The following is a 20650-nucleotide window of genomic DNA, read 5'->3' as shown; positions in this document are numbered from 1 at the left end:
ATCCACTCGGGGTGTGAATTGCCTGGCGATTCGATTCGTATCACGATTCGACTCAATACCGACTCATCCCGATGCGAATCTATAAATCGATTATTGCGAATTTTTTTTTAAAACTCAAATTTAGAAAATACTAATCAGTAAACTTGTACATGTAAACTGTAAGATTTGTATGAAAATTTATTGATTGATCTGAAAATTCAGGCTTCTAAGTGAGCCGCTGCATTTAACAAACAGGTTGAAGTCTGTTTCATGTTTGAACAGCACTGAAATCAAATATTACGGCTTAATGTTCCATTAATATAACATTCTTCCATGCTTAACGTGTGAATCCTAAACCTAAGTAAGACGTTTTGTTGGATATTCCCATTAAAAAATGATGTTTAAAAATCGATTCGGCCGCATATCGAATCGATTGGAGAATCGCGTCATATCGCGATATATTGCCGAATGGATTTTTGCCAACACCCCAACTATCCACCGACCCTTCAAAGTCCCCATTTTGACGAAACCCCGAAAGGATGGTGAAAGTCAGCTAGGATAGGCTCCTTCATCTGCTCTGAACAAGGACGAGTGCATTAGAAATGCTTGGATGGATATTTGCAAGCAGTTGCATTTTCCCCCCCGTGGATTTGGAGATAAAACTATGTTAACCACTAGATGTCACTCATGTGCTATAAATGGTGACAGCTACTGCAGCAGCATATTTTCAATGGGGGGGGGGGGGGGGGGGGGTTCAAGAGTCTATAGATGAGTTCATCAAATTGGATTCAGTGGATCTGAATCGACACCTCTGTTCAAATGTTGTTTTTTGTGATATAAAAAAATGAGACCGATGTAAATCTTTTTCTTTCTTTTTTTATCCACCATTAATGTGACACAACACAATTGATTTTTATAAAAAAAAGAAAAATAAATAATGTGGTTGCACAAATGTACACAATTGATTACAGTTTTTTTAATTGTCATTTTTTACTATTGCTTAAGCACGAAATCCAAAACAGGGCTCGGATTTTAAAAAATTATTTCGCAGATCTTCTGCTGATGTGAATGTAGCGGGCGTAACCAGTGCATCAAGGATTGTCATGCGTTGGACTTTGAAGCGGGTTCGATGTCTCACCACGTGCCACCGTCGAGCGATGGATCAAGAAGTAGCTTTGATTGACTGCATGCTGGCGTTTGTGCGAACAGAACGCTCGGCTCAGCATTTTCATACAATGAAAAATAATCATAGCTTCTGTTGAGATCTTCTGCCCAAGATTTAATTTTAACGGTTTCGATTTCCTCAGTAAAGCTTGGTGAGTGTTTGAATAATGTCTCCAGGTGACGCAATGTCTGAAGGGCTTCCTCTCTTTTCACAACAATGGGCCATTTGTCGGGTCGAAGCCAACGCGTTCTTATGATTTCTTTGTCAGTCTTATCTTACGCTAGGTGACGTCGGGTCTGAGAGCTGCTAAATTTCCACATCAAAGGGCACTTCTGTCAATGTTTATTGAATGCTGTAAAAGTCTGTCTTGGCTGGGGGCGGGGCGGGGGGGGGGGGGGGGTAAGGGTTTGATGGTACCGCCCTTCGAGATAGTATAAGAATATTGTAAAACGAACACGCGGAAGACAAAGACGGTCATTATCGAAACACAGCCACTGACATGATACGTAATCGGTTCAAATTGATCTTGTTAGCTTGACAAAAACAAAGATTTTGTCACATCTTAATATCAGAAATAGTGCTTCATAAACATATCCATTCGCATTATTTTTTTATTTTGCTTCAGTGTTGAAGGCAAATGTGTATGTTTAAGAGTGTCAGAGCCTCTTTTTTTTTTTTTAACTGTTTGCAAAGCATACATTGCAAAAATACTGACATTTGTCAAGAAATTGTAATATTCAAAATAAAATGATTCAATACAGAGGATGAAGGGTTGAGGTTCAAATACCTGTAGCGGCTTAAAGAGCCACTCGCAGTAAAAACGTTTTGTTTTCATTTTATTATAACTTAGTATTTTTAGATTATTATTTTTTTTTTTACAGGTACAAGCTATTGATCGTATGTTCACAGTGGTAGGCTTCAAATCTTGAAATAAAAATGGCGACTTCAATGTGTTCAGTTTTCGTGACGACAACATGAGATGAGCTAGCTAGCTAGCTAGCTAGCTAGCACCGGATTACGAGCTACGTTCGTACAATAAATCTTACCTTCATACTAAAACGTCTTTCTTTCTGCCCACTTGGAGTGCTCTGCGTGTCAACCAACGTTTAAGCTGTTCGGATATTGAACCATGTTGAAATGTTCACGCCTGCGACGTCCTCTCGTTCCAAAAATGACAAATCACAACTTTTACAGATACAAATTTACACTTTTTTCTACAGGTACAAATTTTTTTTTGTACAGGTGCAAATTTGTTTTTACAGATACACATTTTTTTTCCTACAGGTACAAGTTAGTTTTGCACCATATTTACCTCCATAGTTTCCTTTCATTTAGTTGGTCGGTTTTGTTGCGTTTTCACTTTGACCAGCACAGAGCTGGTCAGCGCCTGGCCACGCCCCCGCCCCGTGACGTCACCGCCTTGAGCGCTTACCGGCCAAGTTTCTTCATTTCGCGGACTGCGAAGGACAAGAAAAGAAAAGCAAGCAGAAGAGGAAGCTTTCATTGTCGCGTAAGTGCGCGTGCACGTGCGGTTTGCTTCTCCGACGCAGTTTTATTTGTCGTTGATGCCATCGCGTTAACTTGAACATGGAAAAATTAAAAATAACAGAAGGCCTTCTTGAAAATGCACGAAAGCCAAAATGCGGTGCACGTCTTGTGGAAAGTAGCTTTTCCTCTCAAATACGCAGCTGTTATTTTGCCTTGCCGCCACCTCGCGTTATTTTGCCGTGAGAACGTCAAGTCGAAATTCTGCTCTGCACTTCTTGCAGACTTGCTGGACTTGCAAACATTAGATCAAGTCAATTGAAAATGCAAAATGTGCATTGCACGGCGGAAGACATTTTCAAGTCCTCAATGAGGTCACAGTCGTCGTCATTGAAGATGCTGATCATTTCCAAGGTTCAAATGCAACATTTTCTTCATTTCATGACTGCTTCGATGGTGTTAAAAATAATTCACGCAAGTGACTTGCAGTTGCAACATTCATGATTTTTTGTTGCACAAACCAAAATCATTTTCATTCATGCAGGGTTAACGTTCTTTTAAAAATATGAATGCAACTGACTCAATTTTCTTCCGTTTATTATCATTGCCACTAATATTAATTAGGTATTGCTTTGAATTTCAATCTACTGCAGGTTAAATGTTCCATGTTGATGGTACATGACAGTATTTGTCAACATGTGCAACTTCCCACCTGAGGTCCTTTTGGGTTTTGACATAAGTTAGCAATTCCCGAGGCATGGCGGAATCGTGCCCAAATTGTGATATCTGATTGATTGATTGTTTTGTAGCATTCTTTTTGATGTTTTGTGGAAGTTGTTACTTTCAAGTGAATCTTTTTTTAATGAACAAATTCTTTCTTATCTTAATGTTGCTGCTCACTCGGCCACAGCTGTGCTTTTTGGCCCCCATGCAACTTTGTTGGGGGTGGCAGACGCTCGCTCCCCTCTGAGCAGATGAGATGAGAAGGCGGCGGCGGCGGCGGCGGTCGGGAGTGAAAATTCACATTTTGTTTGTCCTTTTTAGGAAGAAGCGACCTTCAGACTTCCTTCCTCGGTGTTGTCCACGTGTTTTGTTGGAACGGCGAGCATCTCCGACCTTGACTTCACGGTCGCGTCTCCGCCAGCTGCTTTGAAAACGTTCCCACGCTCACTTCCCGTTGTTTTTTTTGTCTTTGCTTTGGCTGACACCAGCAAGTGTTTTTAGAGTTTTAGAAAAGACAAAACAAATGGTCGCCACCGTCGCTAAATAGAGCCGCCATCGAGTTGCGCTTCCACCGCTGACGTGACAAAAAGCTGCTTTTACTTGGATTTTATGTTTTGTTTGGACCTCATCGAGGTCATGGGAGGCGCTGGACTGTGGACGGGATCGTCTTCAGTCCTCACTAAGTTCATCCCACGGGATTTCATCATTTCAGGACTGTCAATGCCACGTAGTCGCCATTGGGAGGAGTCAAGCCACCGGCGGCCATCTTACAGTGCCAATCACGAAGGCCGCCTAACTTGAATACATTGATTTTGTTGCCGTTTTTTTTTTACGTTACTGTGGCAACGCAAGATGGCTGCCCTCTGGCTTCAGCCGTGAAGGTCCTATTGACAGGCCAGTCCGATACAAGTCTGTGGTTGGTCTACGAGAACGGGTCAGCAAGCTTTCCTATCAAAAGATCCATAAAGGAGCCATTTTAGGCCAAATAAACCACCAAAAATGTGGGTGTGGCCGCAAAACTTTTTTCGGATTGTGATGAAGGAAACTGAGCTGCGCCATAAAAATAAAAATATGTAGAGATTGAGATTCATTTTCTTCTAACTTTTGTCTTCCATTTTATTTATTTATTGTCATGACTTTTCTGCCTTGCTGTCAAATTTTATGGAGATTTTGTGGTCATTTTTTGTCTTGCATTTTTGGACATTTTATGACAAATTTGGACTTTTTTTCTGCCTTTTTTGCTCTCAATTTTCTGACTTATGGTAATTTTGGGGATTTCTTCATTTGTTTATGGACATTTTATGGTTATTTTTAGAACGTTTTTCCTTCTGCTTTTTTGATTCAATTCTTTCACATTTTCGGCAAATTCATTCATTTCAGGGTCATTTTCTACTTTTCCTCTTCCTTTTTTTTTGTTTAGACTTTTTCATCTCCATTTCATCTCTTTTTCTGACAAAAAATTGGATTCTGACATTTTTGGACTATTTAATTTAATCATGAATTAATTCAACAAATATTTTATCTAAAGATAAAAACGATATGTCCAAAAAATCATTTCTCAAATTTTTACAGACGTAATGTAAACAATATCGTTTCGATCAGCCTTCAATGTGGTCATTTTGCACAAGGTTTGCTCGTGAGGAACGATACATCACGTACGTCGTTGACAAATGAAAAGCCGAGTTCGATCCCGCCACAAATTTCCACTTGTTTTAATTGGGATGCAAATCAGTTGAAACGTGTTCAACCATTACTGTTAAAGGGACGCAGGATTCATCGAACCATTTTCAGCAGTAAGAAGATCCTATTTTGTCTAGAATTATTGTGCTCACGTTTAAAAAGACATTTGGTGACTTGCTGTCGACCGAAGATGACATCACGTGCGCTCAGATGACGGTTCGCTTTGCTAAAAACAGGTCGTCCTATTTTTTTAATATTGCTTTTTATTTCCACCCGTATTTATGAATGAATTTATTGTATGGCGGTTTAGGTCGTCCATAAGTCAAAGGATGCTTGTGCGTCCCAGCGAGCCAATCCGAGGTCTTGTGGCAAAACAGCTGCTGGTGTTTTGGCTGTCGCGTCCTGCGGAACGAGGACGTCTTTGGAGGCCCCAGCAGACAATTTCAAAACATCCTTGTCTGTTTGGAGAGAGCGTTCCCACTTTTGGCAGAAATGGCTTCTTGGACCATCAGCCCTCCCTCGCCACATTTTTGACCCCTCCCTCTTTTTGGCGGATTTTGGAACGCTCGCTGATGAGTTTGCTTCTCAGCGTTTGGTCTGTTGTTTGTCTTCTAAGTTTGCTTGTTGGTGAGGTGCCGGTCCGCCGGTCTGCCGGTCTGCCAGACCTGCCGGTCCGCCGGTCTGCCGGTCCGCCGGTCTGCCGGTCCGCCGGTCTGCCGGTCTGCCAGACCTGCCGGTCCGCCGGTCCGCCGGTCTGCCAGACCTGCCGGTCCGCCGGTCTGCCGGTCTGCTGGCGACCCTCGGGCCCTCCTGAGGTCCTTTTGGGTTTTGTATAAGTTAGCAATTCCCGAGGCATGGCGGAATCGTGCCCAAATTGTGATATCTGATTGATTGATTGTTTTGTAGCATTCTTTTTGAGTCCGAATTTTTTCCCCCGGAAACCACCAAGCAAGTGTTGATGTTTTGTGGAAGTTGTTACTTTCAAGTGAATCTTTTTCACAGCCGGCTGCCTTTTTTTAATGAACAAATTCTTTCTTATCTTAATGTTGCTGCTCACTCACTGATGTTCTTCTGAGTTTGCTTCCCAGCGTTTTGTTTGTCCTTTTTAGGAAGAAGCGACCTTCAGACTTCCTTCCTCGGTGTTGTCCACGTGTTTTGTTGTAACGGCTTTAACCCATTAAGGTCTAAAGCGCTTCGCAAACATGCCTCTAAAAATGAAGTCACCCCCGAAAACCTGAAGTTTTCTTGGAAATTCAACAATATTCAAAAGAATTGATATCTCAACTCCTGAAACAGAATTCAAATGAACATTTCACAGCTTACACCTGCGGCGTTCACACAAACCTAAGATTATTATTATAAACCTTCAATATATATATTTTTTTAAATCTACAAGCAGATGTCGCATCTGCGGGTATGTAACTTCAAATATATTTACCTTCAAAACTGGAGCGCAGTCGTAATAACTTTGGGGATCAATATTAATTATTGGTCGTCCGTTCCGTTACAAAGCCGTCCAAATGTTCCGCATCCTCATCGTCTACAAACAGTTTGTCACTGTCGACTCGTTACACTGATTGGAATTCTGTAAAAATCAAACCTTCGAAGGAACTGTTCGCCGATCTCCAGCCTGTTTTCGGATAACCAACATTCTCACTACCCGAAAGAAAACGAACACGCGAAGAAAAAGATTATTTTCTTCAACAAACGACATGATGGAATGTTCCTCCACTGAGAGTGCTGATAGTTTGCCACGTTTGGACCTCTGATGGGCACTCCAAAGTGTCCACCTTGAGGCAAAATTCAATCAATCAAATAAACTGAGGAAGAAGATGGAAAAGAATAAAATGATGTAGTGTTTGCGTGTTTTGGACCTTTTGACGGGTGCTCAGTTGTGTCGTCAGAGACCCAAAATCGTTGATCAGAAGAAGATGAAATGATGGAATGTTCCTATCCTCACTGATTGTGTCACCTGTTTGGACCTCTTTCAGGGACCTTGCCTCCATTCAGCTCAGCTGGGGACACGATGCAGGCATGTGCGCAGATGGGCGCGCCCGCGTGGGAAGCCTCAGCAGACAGAATGTGGAACCATCCCAGCGCAAAGAACCTGTCCCAGTACCAGACAGGCGGCGGTACCAATTGGCCAACGTCATTTCCCGGTCAAGACGGCATATGCTACCAGAATGTGTCGCGTGTCTCTCAGGCCAGCTTCTCCGCTGTTCCACAAGGTGGAAACTATGGACATCAGTCCGTCTCCTCAAGAGTTTGTAATTACAACATGGGCCAGAAATCGTCTGCGTGGAACACGGGAGCCTCTACCTGCACTCAGAGAGACATTGCGGCCTACCAAAACCCTTCCTCTACAGCGTGGGGGCCATCAGGAGCGGTTCACGGCCACTATGTTGTACCTGAGCACCACAAGTACACGAGTAGATTCTACCAGAAGTCATCACCACCACCACCACCATATTCACACAGCCACATCACAAGCGGGCTGAGTATTCCTGGTGCCAACACCAATCAGACTCATTTGCAACAACCAGACACAAGGTCCAGATTGCAGAACGCTTTGGAGTTTCAAGCCAGACACGTTTTCCAAGAAACACAATGGCAGATTTCAAGACTTGGCACTCAATCAATAGAGACGCAAGCAAGGGCAGAAGCAAGAATGCCAGAGAGGGCGCCAACGAGTACGCAAATTAGGATCCCAGAGAGGACACAAACAAGAATGCCAGAGAGGGCGCCAACGAGTACGCAAGTTTGGTTGCCAGAGAGGATGCCAAACAGGAAGCGAATCCCTCAACACTTTCCGTATTCATCACTTCACACGGCATGGGCACCGGAACAACTTCAGACCGTCTGTGCCGCAATTCCGGAAGCAGCGCATGCTCCCGGAGACTCGACACATCTAAGCAATCCGGACAACGGAAGCCACTCCCAGCACCAGACGCCAACAGAAGATATTCCGCAGCCACAAAATCTTGAAGCACTTGAACCCCTCTCCACCGCCCCCTCATCACCGAGTTGCTCAGCTCAGCCCACGGTGGCCATCATGCCACCTGTGGCGGAGGGAAGTCCAGAGCTCCCTGGCCGGCTTCTGGCAGCTGCACGTGGTCCTTCTGGTCAAAGTTGCACTGGCCGCAAGGACCCATGTGCAGGTGACGCAAGGGGTCAGACAGCGATTAGGAAACAGCAGCAACACAATGTTCCTCAATCTTTCCAGCCGGAAGAGCCTGAAAGCCGAGAAGTGGACCAAAGTGAGCGGCCAGACACTGTTCAACTCAAGTCTCTCTTAACGCGAAAGTGGACTCAAGAAGACTTAGCGGTACTTGTCAGGAACACCCATCAAGCCCAGATGAAGTCTCCCGGGTCTTCAGTCCTGTTTAATTGGGAAAATGTCATCTCCATGTTCTGGAAAGATCCAACAAAACTGCTGGACATCTTCAGGGTGGGTTTGTACGAAAACGTCAAAATTGAGGCTTTTACATTTTGCAATGAGCACTTGAGTCTGGACTCTGCGGTGCTGTCAGAAGCCACGTGCGACTTGAACCTCAGCGGCCTTCAGGTGCTTCAAGATGGCGAGGTCTACTCCGAACCACCGTACTCGTCATTCTGGCGGAACATCAACCCACAGCTTGATGACATCGATAAAGAGTTTGGCCCGGAGAGGAACTTACTGCATCACACACGACTTCCAGGTCCACATTCGCCCTCTGCAGGCGTGGCAGCTGAGGCTCCTTCACCAGAGACCGAAGCCACCTCCTTGGAAGAAGAGCCACAAGAACAGAAAGAAGAAAGAGAACAAAAAGTGCAACATGCACAAGGGCCAGAGTTGGACTCGGTTGCATTTGTGCCTCCCAGTGAAGATCCAGATGACGTGTATTCGTTCGTCATTACAGTTCTGCCCGTAGACCAGGCCAAAGCCGTCCACGACAGTGTACATCACACAGAAGCAGCTCCTACCAAGGAGAACCCGAAAGGCTCCGCCGAGACTGAAACTAGCGTCGACAAAGGTCACGACAAACGAGAGACGATGGACCAGTTTGGCACCGAGTTGGAGTCTTTCTTTGAACGCTGGAATGACATCCATTCTGGTTCAGTTCTTTTCGAAAACCAAGACGCAGCCGAGGGAATCAGGTGGGCAGATATTGACTTCTCCCTCAGCGGGGATGTCGACAACCAGTCCAGGGATTCCGATCGATGCGAGGATGCTCCTCCGCGGACGCAACAAAAGGATGATCAAGAGATGGGAAATTGTGCCGCACCAGATGACCAAGAGCCGGGAAATGTTATCCAACAGGAAGAGGAGCAAGAGATGGCAAATGTCTACCAAGAAGAAGATGACAGAGAGTTGGTTAACGTCTCCCAAAAAGATGACCAACGGTCGATAAAAGTTGCCCAAGAAGATGAGCAAGTCATTTCAAATGTTGCCCAACTGGATGACCACGAGACGGGAAAGGTGACCCAAAAAGATGGCAACCAAGAGACGGCAATTGTCTCACTACAGAAATATGTCCAAGAGATGGAAAATGTCTCCCAGCCAGTCTTAATTTTGCCATCCAAAGTTTCTCCTCCACCTAAAATGCGGACATTACAGGATAGTCGGCGTCATGTGGAAGCGATCTCCTCTAAACTACGCCAAGACCAGAAGCCGCTCTGTCTTGCCAACGAATGTTCCGAGGCCCTGAAGAAAAAGTACAAGAAAAGCAAGCAGTCCGGCATCAGCGTTCCCTGCCTGAGGAAGTTGAAAATCAAGCGCGGCCGCCAGGATGGAAGCAAACGGCCGATTAGCAAAGAAGTTCTGCGGCCAAAGCGCAAGCTGCCGGTGCAGCTGGCGCTCTTCGGTTCGGCCGCACGCAAGCGCAACCACGCCGCGGCACATCACGCGCCGCAGATCCTCAGCGTGAGGCCCAAAGGCAGAAGTTCCATCAAGCAGAGGATCTACCAAGAGTGGCGTCAACCTCCGGCCAGGATAGACGGCAAAACCAAAACCAAAGTCAAATTCCACAAGAAGTCTTACGCGGACATGGCCCGGAAAGAGCCGCCTTTGCCCACCTTGGTATTCAGGAAAGACAACGGCAGAGTGTCCTTGACCCTGAACAAAAGAAAGTCCAGACTGGACGGACCCAAGAAGGATGCCGGGGCCCTCAAACAAGCTGCTGATGTTCTGCTGAAGACCGCCAATGAGTATTATTGCGGTAAGTTGAGGGGAACGTTCAAAGCCAGCGCCGTTGAACAATAAAACATGGAGGCGGTCCTAAGTAAGTCATTTGCAGGACTTTTTAGCGTTCATGTTTCGAGCAAGTCGCAGCGTCCTTTTTTTTTTTCCTTCGTCAAGTCATTCAGTCTTGCTCTGGCGCAACACATTTTTATACATACGTTAGTTACTTTGCTCTCAGTAGCGATACTTGTGCGAGTTAGACGTGCTCGCACATTTACTGGTCCCAAACCAGTTTGTGTATTGTTTTCTCAAATGATGTTCACGTTTGACCAGTTAGCAAAAAAAAAAAAAAGTTTCTGTAACAAATGGTTGGGAAAAGAAGAAACAGGTGAGACGTGCCAAGTTATGTGGTTCAAGTCTAAGGCCTGGTGCACGCACACACATACAGGATTTTTCAAAGCTAAGGAGATTTGTTTTTTAATACAGACCCAACATTAAAACAAAAAAATGGTTCGGGGCCTGTGGGCCGCCGGGGTGCCCGGTGGTTCCCTCTCACCTCCCCCTTCCTCCCCCTTGCTGCCTCTCCCTCCTCGCCTCTCCCCGCCCGTCCTCCGCCTCCCTGTCCCTTCTCCCTCGTCACCCTTCCTCCTCCTCTCCCCCTCTCTCTGCGTCCCTGCCGCTGCCCCCTGCCCTTCTTGTCGTCCCCTTCCCTCCTCCCTTCCCCCTCCCCGGTACGCCTTCCTTCCCCTCCCCTGGGCCGGGGGCTCCATCCATGGCCCGGGTCTCGGTGCTACGGGGGCCGGCGGGGGTGGCTGGGGTTTGATGTCGTGCCCGCCCCGCTCCAGTGGGCGTCCTGGCACCTCGGGCGGGACCCAGTATCCGGGGGGCGAGCCCTATCGCCCCGCCGGACGGGTCCCATATGCCCGCCGGGGTCCTGGTGGAGTGGGTGGGGGCTTGGTGGGCCGGTGCGCCTCCTGCCCCCGCCCGGTTGGGGAGGGCCCCGCTGGTCACTCCTCTTAACTCACTACACTAGGTTTGCACAATACACTTTTATAGACATATAGGGCACATAACACACTTTGGGGGGGTGGGGTAAAAAAAAAAGAAAAGAAAAAGGTCATTTTTGTTTTTGCTCGGACAATCTCAACTCCGAATAACAAGTCTAGAATCCAGTCCTCCGAGGCAGAACTCTCACACGCCTGCTCGTGATCTCACCGTCACCAAGACCAGCAGACGCTTCTCCGGGTATGCGCCGATAGTTGCCGGGCACGACGACACGTTGTGTTTAATTGAGTGCCGCCTCCTTGTCGGTCAGCAAGGCGGCTCCCTTGATTGGCTCCGCTCGGTTCTGTCGCAGATCGCGGGTTCAAATCGCTTGACAGCCGTCTGCTTTCCCGCACATGGAAAGATTCGGGGTCGTAAATATGAAACATATTTCATATTTGAAATTGACTCAAAAACACAACATTGTTTCAAACTGGCAGAGCAGAAAATGGCCGGCATGGCTCAGTGGTCGTTTCCCCATCCCTAAGGTTGTGGGTTCGATCCGATGTCCAAGTGTCCTTGAGCAAGACACTGAACCCGATTTGCTCCCAGTGGACCTGGCAGCGCTCTGCGTGGCAGCCGTTGCCCATTAATGTGTGTGTGTGTGTGTGTGTGAGACATTGTAAAGCACTTTGGGCAGCATTTGGTGTCGATAAAAGCGCTATAAAAAAAGCAGCCCATTTACCCAAATGCAAACTTAACAAATGCATCTTCGGCCTCCTCCCGATGTTCTAATGTTGTCCTTCTTTTTGCCACCAGACAAACTTCACCGGACGACCGAAAGACCGCCGTGGGACCACCACCTTCGCTTGGTTGCCATGGGAACGTTGCCTGGAACAACAGCAGCCACCATCGCAACGGGTAACGATGTGTGACCCGCTCCGGCAAATTGGTCCACAAGTCGCATATTGAGCAAAATAGAGTGGGAGGTCCATCATGGCAATTTTGAGATTTCTCCAAAAATGGCCTCCTTGAGGTCTCCATTTTCATTTCCCAGCTGCACAAAAGTTAAAATTGTAGTTGAAATGTATGAAAATACTAGGGATAGACCGATAATCGGCCCGGCAGATCATCGGCGCCAATATTCAGCATTTTATTTTAGTTTTGCTTTGATGGTCGATATATTAAAAACTGTTATTTTTGCTCCAATGGCCGCTTTTCTCGTCCGTCTGCTCTGAGTCAGCGGCTGTTGACTCCCTGCAGCATTGGCCCGCCCACAGCACCCTCTGATTGGTTGCTCGTGCAGCGCTAACAGCCCAAAAGCAGCAATAAGCGACTAATAGCCCGCATGCTAACGGCTAGCTCGCGGATTAACGGCTATTAGCTGAGCCGCAGGCTACCTTTTAGCGGCTATTTGGGAGTTATCCTGGGGTTAGCGTGTGGGTGAATGGTTCGAATAACAGTTAGCCCGCGAATTAGTGGCTATTTTGGACTTGGCATGGGAGCTGATGTTGCAAATCACAAAAGCTGTTTCATAAACATGTGCTTGAAGGCATTTAAGCAGTCAAGTGCTGGAGTTTTTATTCTTATTTTATTATTAAAAATGTTGACACCAACTTTTTTTTTCTTTCTGCAAATGTATATCGGTTATCGGCCTCCCTGACTACCGATAATCGGTATCGGCCCTGAAAAAAGCATATCGTCTATCTCTAGAAAATACGCAATTATTAGGACAAGTGCATCGTTTGCCAACGTGTTTTTAGCCGACTTTAGTTAGCGACGCATGTCGGAAACCTGCCCGAAGGACCGAGTTCCTCGTGTGACACGAACACCTAAATGGACATAGCAACCTATAAAAGTCCAAATACAGCCATCATGTAACGCCATAACGCCACACACTCGGACAAGTGGCAAACTTGTCAAATGCCGTGTATGGGATCATGTAGGCCGATCTATTCATGTATTGTAAATTAAATTACTACATCATGAAATGATACGATAATTATCACGATATTGTACCAAAAAAAAAAATCGCAAAAAAAATACTAAAAATATAAAATACTAAATATATATATATATATATATATATATATATATATATATTTTTTTTTTTTTTTTTTATTTTTTTTTACAAATTTGTAACTTTTTGGGGGGTATTTAGTAGTTTTTAGTATTTTTGGGGGGTATTTAGTAGTTTTTAGTATATATATATATATATACTAAAAACTACTAAATACCCCCCAAAAAGTTACAAATTTGTAAAAAAGAAGGAAAAAAAAGCTCATACTAAAAACCGGTTGTTTTTGTACATAACAGCAATGCATATAAACAACCTCCAATTTCTATTAAGTCTTATTATTGAGGCACTTATTTGCCGATGCTCGCAGACGTTGACTTTGTCCACATATTGACTCGATTCACAAGCATATTACGTTAACCATTAGCGTGGACCAAAACATGCCTGGTGAAAATTCAACTGCACTTAAAAACGAGCCATTAGAGGAAGTGGACATCAACGTGACTTTTTGAACAGATGCGCTAACCTTGCCAGCAAAATGAATTCTGCCGATATTTGTGAGTTCACATCTTGTACCGTTCTCGCTGATACGTTTGCAGCCGCTGTTTTTTTTCCATCGGACCAATCAGGCGTTGTTTCGGCATTTTCATCCGTTACCTTGATTGGTCAAAAGAAATGCGCAACGATGCCGCATCATCCAATCAGCTGGAAGTATTGTACAGCAAGCCCCGCCTTTCCCGAACAGGCCTGCCTCGTGAAGCACCAGATTGAGAACGTGAGGAAATCCCTCGAAGGAATGGCGAGGTTACGGATGTGCCGCTTTTAATATCGCCGATATTTAATACGACGACGACAATATTGCGGCAGTTTTAATATCCCGAAATTATCATCGTTGCATTCCTCGCCGACGCGTCACGAATGAAACATCTGCATTGAGTCGCAGAAAATCACCACAAAATCTGATGCTCTTTTAAGTGGGATGAAATTGCAATGAAATATAAATAGAATATACGGCGTGGTGGGCGTGGCTCGGGGTGTCGAGATGGTCGCCCAGTAACCAGAAGGCCGGCCGTTCGATCCCCATTATCTGTCGGCGGGTCCTTGAGCAAGGCACTTGGCACGCCGATGTGTTGCTCCTCACACCGGCGTATGGAAGGCGCCAATGCCTGGCGGTGGTGGGAGGGGCCGTAGGCGCACGCCGGCAGCCACGCGTCCTCGCGTCAGCCTGCCTTCCCGCCACCGCGGTGTCGATGTGCACGAATAATGTCTCCGTTCCATCGTGAAGCGTCTTTGAGTGTCTAGAAAAGCGCTCTATAAATGCCATGTATTATTATTATTATTATTATTATTATTATTAACGCGATGGTCATTCCAAAGCGAGTCTCCTTGCAGCCCGCCCCAAAATGCACGCAGCGCATATTTGGACTGACTTGTGCTCCAACGTATTACCGTCACGGGTTCATTTAAAAAAAAGGGGGAAAATGACGGCGCCGTCGAAAAACGTCAGATTTTATTTCCACCAACTCAGCATCAAAATGTGAAAAAGATGAAAGTGCAAAAACAATATTTCCAAGCTCCATTTGTCATGTTTCCAAGTTGCTATGGTTACCGTCCCATTTGGCTGAGCACTCTTTACAAATGAAATCAGATCCCTCAAAACACGCCTTAGCCCCGCCCCCCGGGAAAAGCATTTAGCCAATGATGGGGTATAATACAAAAAGGGACCAAGAATAACTAAAGCAGGTAAATAAATCATACCTGCAACGTATATTAACCGTAACAAAAATCCTCCATTCGCAACCAGTAACCGATTCTCCCACAAAGTCATTACAAAATAAACCAAACTACTTTTGTGCTATCGTCCGAAGTCATGTGACACGTCAAAAAGCACGAAAGCACGACGAGCTAACAAATACACGCACACACGCACGCACGCACATACTCACCCACACACACACACACACAAAAAAAAAATAATAATTTAAAAAATAAATAAATAAATAAAGAGCAATGATGATGACATTTCCGATTGAACAATACTGAGCTCTTTATAAGAAAAAAAAATAAAAAAGCACGATTTAAGCGCGAATCGGGAAGCGCTTCCGTTGGCTCTTGTGTTCGATGTCCAACGACTCGGCAGAACGCAGGTGAGCGTTTTGCGCTGCGTGTCGCGCGTTGGGCGTCGGCCAACAACGGAGAAGAAGGCGGGAGTGCGGGCGGCGGGTGAGCACGTCGTGGGAGCGTCCAAATACGGGAGGGATTTGTGCGGAACCGTTTCGGCGGAGTCGCTGGCGCTTCGTCACAATTGCGTTGAGGGGGGAAAAAACAACATATATATATTTTATTTTTTAACAACTGTTGAAGCATCAAAACATTTTCATATTCTTTAGGTGACGACATCCATAAACTTGTCACAGACCAAATGGCAAAATAAAAGAACGTTTTAATTGACACAAAATGATGAAATCGAATTTGCCACTATTGTGACTTCATTTAAACCAGGAAATTCCACAAGGACGACCAATTCAAGAACCGCATTTTTGTCCGATGCCTCAGAAATGAATTGTGAGCTGAACGTGATCTTCAAAGTTGAGGCTGATTTCTTTTGTTGAGGTCAAACTTGCAAAACTTGCCAAAGGGTTCAAATGTCGGACGATGGCCTTTACCTGCCATTGGAAACGACTTCCCGCTGATATTTTTAACGGCTCCTGAAAATGTCAGGTTCATATCTTTTTCCGAAGCTACTGGTTGCGATGGACATTTGAAAGATGCACGTTGCAAAACTCGAAACCCGTTTTTCTCAAAAACTGCTGTCGCTTTGTCTATTTTTGAGGAACGTCCATGCAAGGAAAATTGCCAGTCACCCTCAATTGTATTTATTTTTGTTCTCCTTTCATCACACGTTTCACTCTTGGAAATATGTGCGAGGTGAAACCTGGGGGGGTTGAGCTGAGAGATAAGCCCCCCCCCCCGCACCCCCCCCTCCCTCCTGTTTCACCCTGTGACTTCTACCCTTTTGAGGTCAACCGTCGGCCATGTCCCCAGAATGTTCATGTTTACTTTTCACCCGCCAGAACCACGAGTTTATTGTACCAAAGTGTCTTATCGGGGGCTCCGTCCTCTCCCCTGTCGAGTTGGGGGGGGGGGGGGGGTTAACACGACCGCTAAACCATAGCAGATGTTCAAGTGAACCCCGATGGTCGCAGTCCAGCGTTCTTGAAAGTTACATGTGACCACAGCGCCCTCAAGTGGGGACGGTCGAAACTGCCCTCTCGTGGAACGCCGATGACCCACAAAGCAATCTGACACATTTTCACCTAAAAAAAACGAATTCATCACATTCAAGTGAACGTTCGCACGACTGAATGTTGTATGTTTTTGTTTGTGTTTGGAAAAGAACGTCAACCTCGAGAGAGTTTTTAGTTACTCCGCAAAGAACGAAATGACGTCGCGCCGCAGGATTCGTCGAGATGTGCGACGATGACGTGTTTTGCCTGGAAGAACTCGGCTTGCCAGCCTGACCAAATTTTCATTATTAGTTATTAATTCTTTAAATCATTTGGAATTTAAGAAGTCTTTGGCATGTCGCTGGTGCAACTTCCATTTCCAACATTTCACATATTTGGCAAGTCAAACCTTTCCTTTCTACCTCGTTAAATTGTCCCTTTCTTGTTTCCGTTAGTTCACTTTTATTTTTATTTTTTTTCACCGTATGATAGTTCGGTAGACGGCGTTGTGATTCTGTATGTGCGACCGAAGTGAATAAATCGAAAATCGAGTTCAGTCTCAATCGTGCTTGTGTCCGAGTGGATTTTAAATTATTTTAGTGATACAAAGAAGCACAAACTTTGAATGCGGCGACTTCAGATTATGAATAAATAAACCAGAATTTGGATTGTATTCGTTCCCCTTTAAGCGGTTGGGGAAATGGCGACTTCCATCAAATGACTAATTGGTCCAAAAGACAACATCAATTATCGCTACGTATATCATTCTTAAGGCAATGAAGTGTAGAATTTGAATATATTAATAACCCAATTTTGATTTCATTTTTTTTGATACACGAGGACCTTTTTGTCACATTTGTTTTCAAGCTTTCCATATTTAACCCGCCGTCGTCATCACAATTTGTTTTTGTTTTGTCCGCAGGCTCGATTTGACGCCATCCGAGCAGCAGCCGGCAAATTTTTTTTTTTGTCCCGTGAAGACGACAAAATAAAGCAAATGCTGACATTCCTCCGCTCGAGCATGTTGGAAGTTTTTCTCTTTGAAGATTATTTCCTTTGAATTAAAGTCCATTTTTTCATCAATCTTGGAATTGTTTGACCTCACGCATTCTTCCGTCGTGCTGCGGCTTTTGTTTCCGCTCTCGTTCGTCATCATCGTGTCCATCATTGTGTCAAAGGGATTCTCCTTGACAAAACCACAATCACTCTTTGAGCACCGTTGACAGGAAATGACGTCATCAAGAACCCTCCCGAGGATGCAATTGCAGTCAAGGACGTTTTTGACGGGAATGGACATAAAAACAAGAATCCTAACGAGTCATGCCAATGACGGTCATTTCCGTCGACGACTTTTTTTTTTTTTATTGCAACAGAAAAGGCTTGGACAGCTCTGGTTTCATCATCGCGCTGGAATATAAGAAAGTAAACATGAACGATGACCAGCATTATGTCACTTTTGGATGAGATCACCGTGCATCCAAAAAAATGGAGACCCGTGACAACATGGCGGATTTTAGGAAATCGAACATTGTGAGTTAATGGACAAAGAGTTTCAAAAAAGAGAAAAGATGATGGAGATGATTTCGATTTGAAAAAATAGACGCAATGGCGAAATGTATGTACACACAGGTGGCAAAATACGAGTGCTGCTTATTAGTGTGCAAATAGTTGGCAAAGTTTGGTCAAATTCTTCCACTGGTGATTGCTTTGAAAATGCATTGTTTCGTCTTGAAAATCACATTTTCATTGTTATGGAACAAAAGGACTGTTCCGGTGCTTGAGGTAATAATAATAATAATAATAACTAGAGCTGCTGGCAGCCATAAAGGGCCCTCGCGGCCCGGCCCACTTTGGGGTACCGGCACGTTGGGGTGGTGGCACATTGGAAGCAGAATTTCTTTTAAAATGGCGTAATAAACCTTCACATATGAAAAAAAATAAAAAATGATGGCAGGTGCGATGATAAGACCCTCAAAAATAGGCGTCCTTTTTAATATTTTTGCCAATGAGTTTCCACCATTGGCATTATTTTAAAGTACATATTATATAAATATCAGTCCACATTGTGACGTCATCAGAATCGGAATGCTGGGCAGAGCTTCGACTCGTGTTTGTTTCTTTATTCTCCTCCACTTCCAACAAGGTAACAAGCTCGCCATCGTCATCATAAATCATTTTTTCAGATGTCATTAAAAAAAAAAGTGAATTCATTGTGTGCTTGTTTGTGCCACTCAAGTGTCACCGCCGGGCGGCGCCAGCCGTGCCGGCCCAGACCGCGCCACGCGCAGGACGCCAACCGCAACACGTCCGGCCAGAACGGGGACGAGGGCGGGAGCGCCATCGGGGACGCCAGCGCCAACAACAACCAGAAGAAGAACATCAACAAGAACCGGATCCAGAAAAGCAACAGGAGAAACATCAGGAACAGGAACAGGTACACGGAGAAAAACAAGCACAAAAACAACAGGGACAGGAAGAACAGGAACACACGCAAAGTTGGGATCTGAGGATTTGGGATTCTGAGCCAGAAGAGTGCCGAGTTTTAGGAAAGCACGGGACATGCTTTCGTCCCGTCAACTTCACTGACGTCGACCGGTTTGAGAAAACGCGTGAAGAAATCAACACGTTGTTGCTTGCGTGGCTCCGGTCGGAGAGACGCGGTCGCCCGCTAACCGCGAGGTCGACTGTTGGATCCGCGCTCTCCTCCAAGTCATGTGCCGGCGTGTCATCGGGCAAGGCACTTGACGCCCAATAATCGCCTCCGGTGCCACGAGCGTCTGAAAGGTGCCAATGTTTTGGCGGTGGTCGGCGAAGGGCCGACTTAAGTCGCTTCCCGCCACCAGAGTGTGAACGTGTGAGCGCACCAATAAAGTCTTCACGAGCGTGAAGCGCTATTTGAATCTGATCCGTTATTATGAAGTTATTTATTTATTATTGACATTTCGTTATTCCGCTTAAGGTACAGATTTATGTGTAATAAATAATGAAAGTGTTGGAAAACAATCTTTGTCTTTGTTGGTTTTGTTGCGCGGGTTCACAGAAGCGCAGCCGTTGCTCGCAAGCAGAACTCCCAATAAATGTTGAAGGGGCGGAGCCACAGTTTCCAGCAAACAGTTCAACCAAAGTGGACCGGAACGCACAGAGATCAAGTCAAGGACACGATTCAGACACAAAACAAAAGCCCATTTGAGGTACTCTCTTGAAAAAGTTTTACAACTAACACCCCCTCCCCACCCCCCCAGCCAAGACAGACACCCCCCAGCATTCTATCGTGAGACAAATGGCCCTCCGATGTGAAAATAGAGGAGGAGGTTTCGGACCGGACATTCCTTAATATAAGATAAGACTTCAACCGCAGACAAACGGCCCATTGGCGGGAAAATAGAGGAGGTTATGCAGTTTTTGACTGCACCGGGCAGAAATTGATTGATTGAACACTCATGGCGAGGATACGTTCGCAAAACAAAGCTCTACTGAGGACATTAAAACAGTTACGACTGAATTTAAAAAAGTTATAATTCAATCTAAACAGTTATAACTAAATCTGGGCAGAAGACGCTCAACTAAAGCGAGAAATGCTATTACGGTCATCAGTGTTAGATTATTAACATTGTTTTTCTGTTTCAATTGATATTTTTTAAATTGTTTTTGATATTAGTTAGAGATGTTACAACTGTTCTCCATATGTTAGTTAATCTGTAGTCTTTTGTTCTTATCCTGGGGAAGTAAAGTTTCTGATTCAATCTAAATGAGGGGATGTCTGTAAATGCAAATCAGAGGTCTGTCCATAAAAGTTCCTGGTGCGAGGAAGCGCCGGGGGGCCAATTGTTTACCCACATCTGGAGTGGACTAAGAGAGGAACTGAAGTAAGATTATCAAGTTGTGTATTTCACTCTGCTGACAGGACAAGATGTTGAAAACTGTTTTTGCATAAGTAAGGGAGTGCGGAAAGAGGGGGGGGGGGGGGGGCACACTTCCAGACCAGATGCTGTTTGAGCAAGGTTCTAAAGTGACTTCAGAATTCTGAATAAAAGCCGGCAAAACTTGTCACAGATTTCAACTTTTGAGTTTTATTTTGAACACGCAGAAATCAAAGAAACGATTTCCAACATCGGCCACAAGTTGCTTCCTTTCAAAATGTTGCTTCGTCACTGCTGTGATGCCATGAAATTAAAAAGGCAGGTTTACCTCGTATTTTGGGTCAAATGCGCCTGAAGTTTTTAGGTTCT

At 45.1% G+C, this 20650-nt stretch overlaps 2 protein-coding genes across 6 annotated transcripts in view; one reads left to right on the top strand and one right to left on the bottom strand.

Annotated features, from left to right (window-relative positions):
* Positions 1-20650, bottom strand: part of best4 (bestrophin 4) — a 43283-nt gene that overhangs the window by 13097 nt on the left and 9536 nt on the right. For 2 of the 5 annotated variants that reach the window (XM_086074555.1, XM_086074580.1), the window contains exons 3-4: positions 2457-2601; positions 2191-2301 (exon numbers count right to left, since the gene is read on the bottom strand). The gene's annotated coding sequence lies outside the window, so the exon portion shown is untranslated. Of the gene's footprint in view, positions 1-2190; positions 2624-20650 lie in introns of those variants that run through there. The other 3 variants (XM_086074546.1, XM_086074562.1, XM_086074572.1) reach the window with 2 other exon arrangements.
* LOC147180226 (uncharacterized) lies at positions 2568-17971 on the top strand. The gene is made up of 4 exons (XM_086074512.1): positions 2568-2654; positions 7024-10230; positions 11997-12098; positions 17344-17971. The coding sequence occupies exons 2-4, from the start codon at positions 7059-7061 to the stop codon at positions 17352-17354; spliced, it is 3285 nt and encodes a 1094-aa protein (XP_085930638.1). The 5' UTR covers positions 2568-2654; positions 7024-7058; the 3' UTR covers positions 17355-17971.

This window comes from Leptonotus elevatus, chromosome 1, assembly GCF_054856555.1.
Source record: "Leptonotus elevatus isolate MCC_2025b chromosome 1, RoL_Lele_1.0, whole genome shotgun sequence".
Taxonomy (NCBI): domain Eukaryota; kingdom Metazoa; phylum Chordata; class Actinopteri; order Syngnathiformes; family Syngnathidae; genus Leptonotus; species Leptonotus elevatus.
Note: the sequence above shows the minus strand (reverse complement) of the source record. Positions and strands in the feature narration are given on the sequence as shown.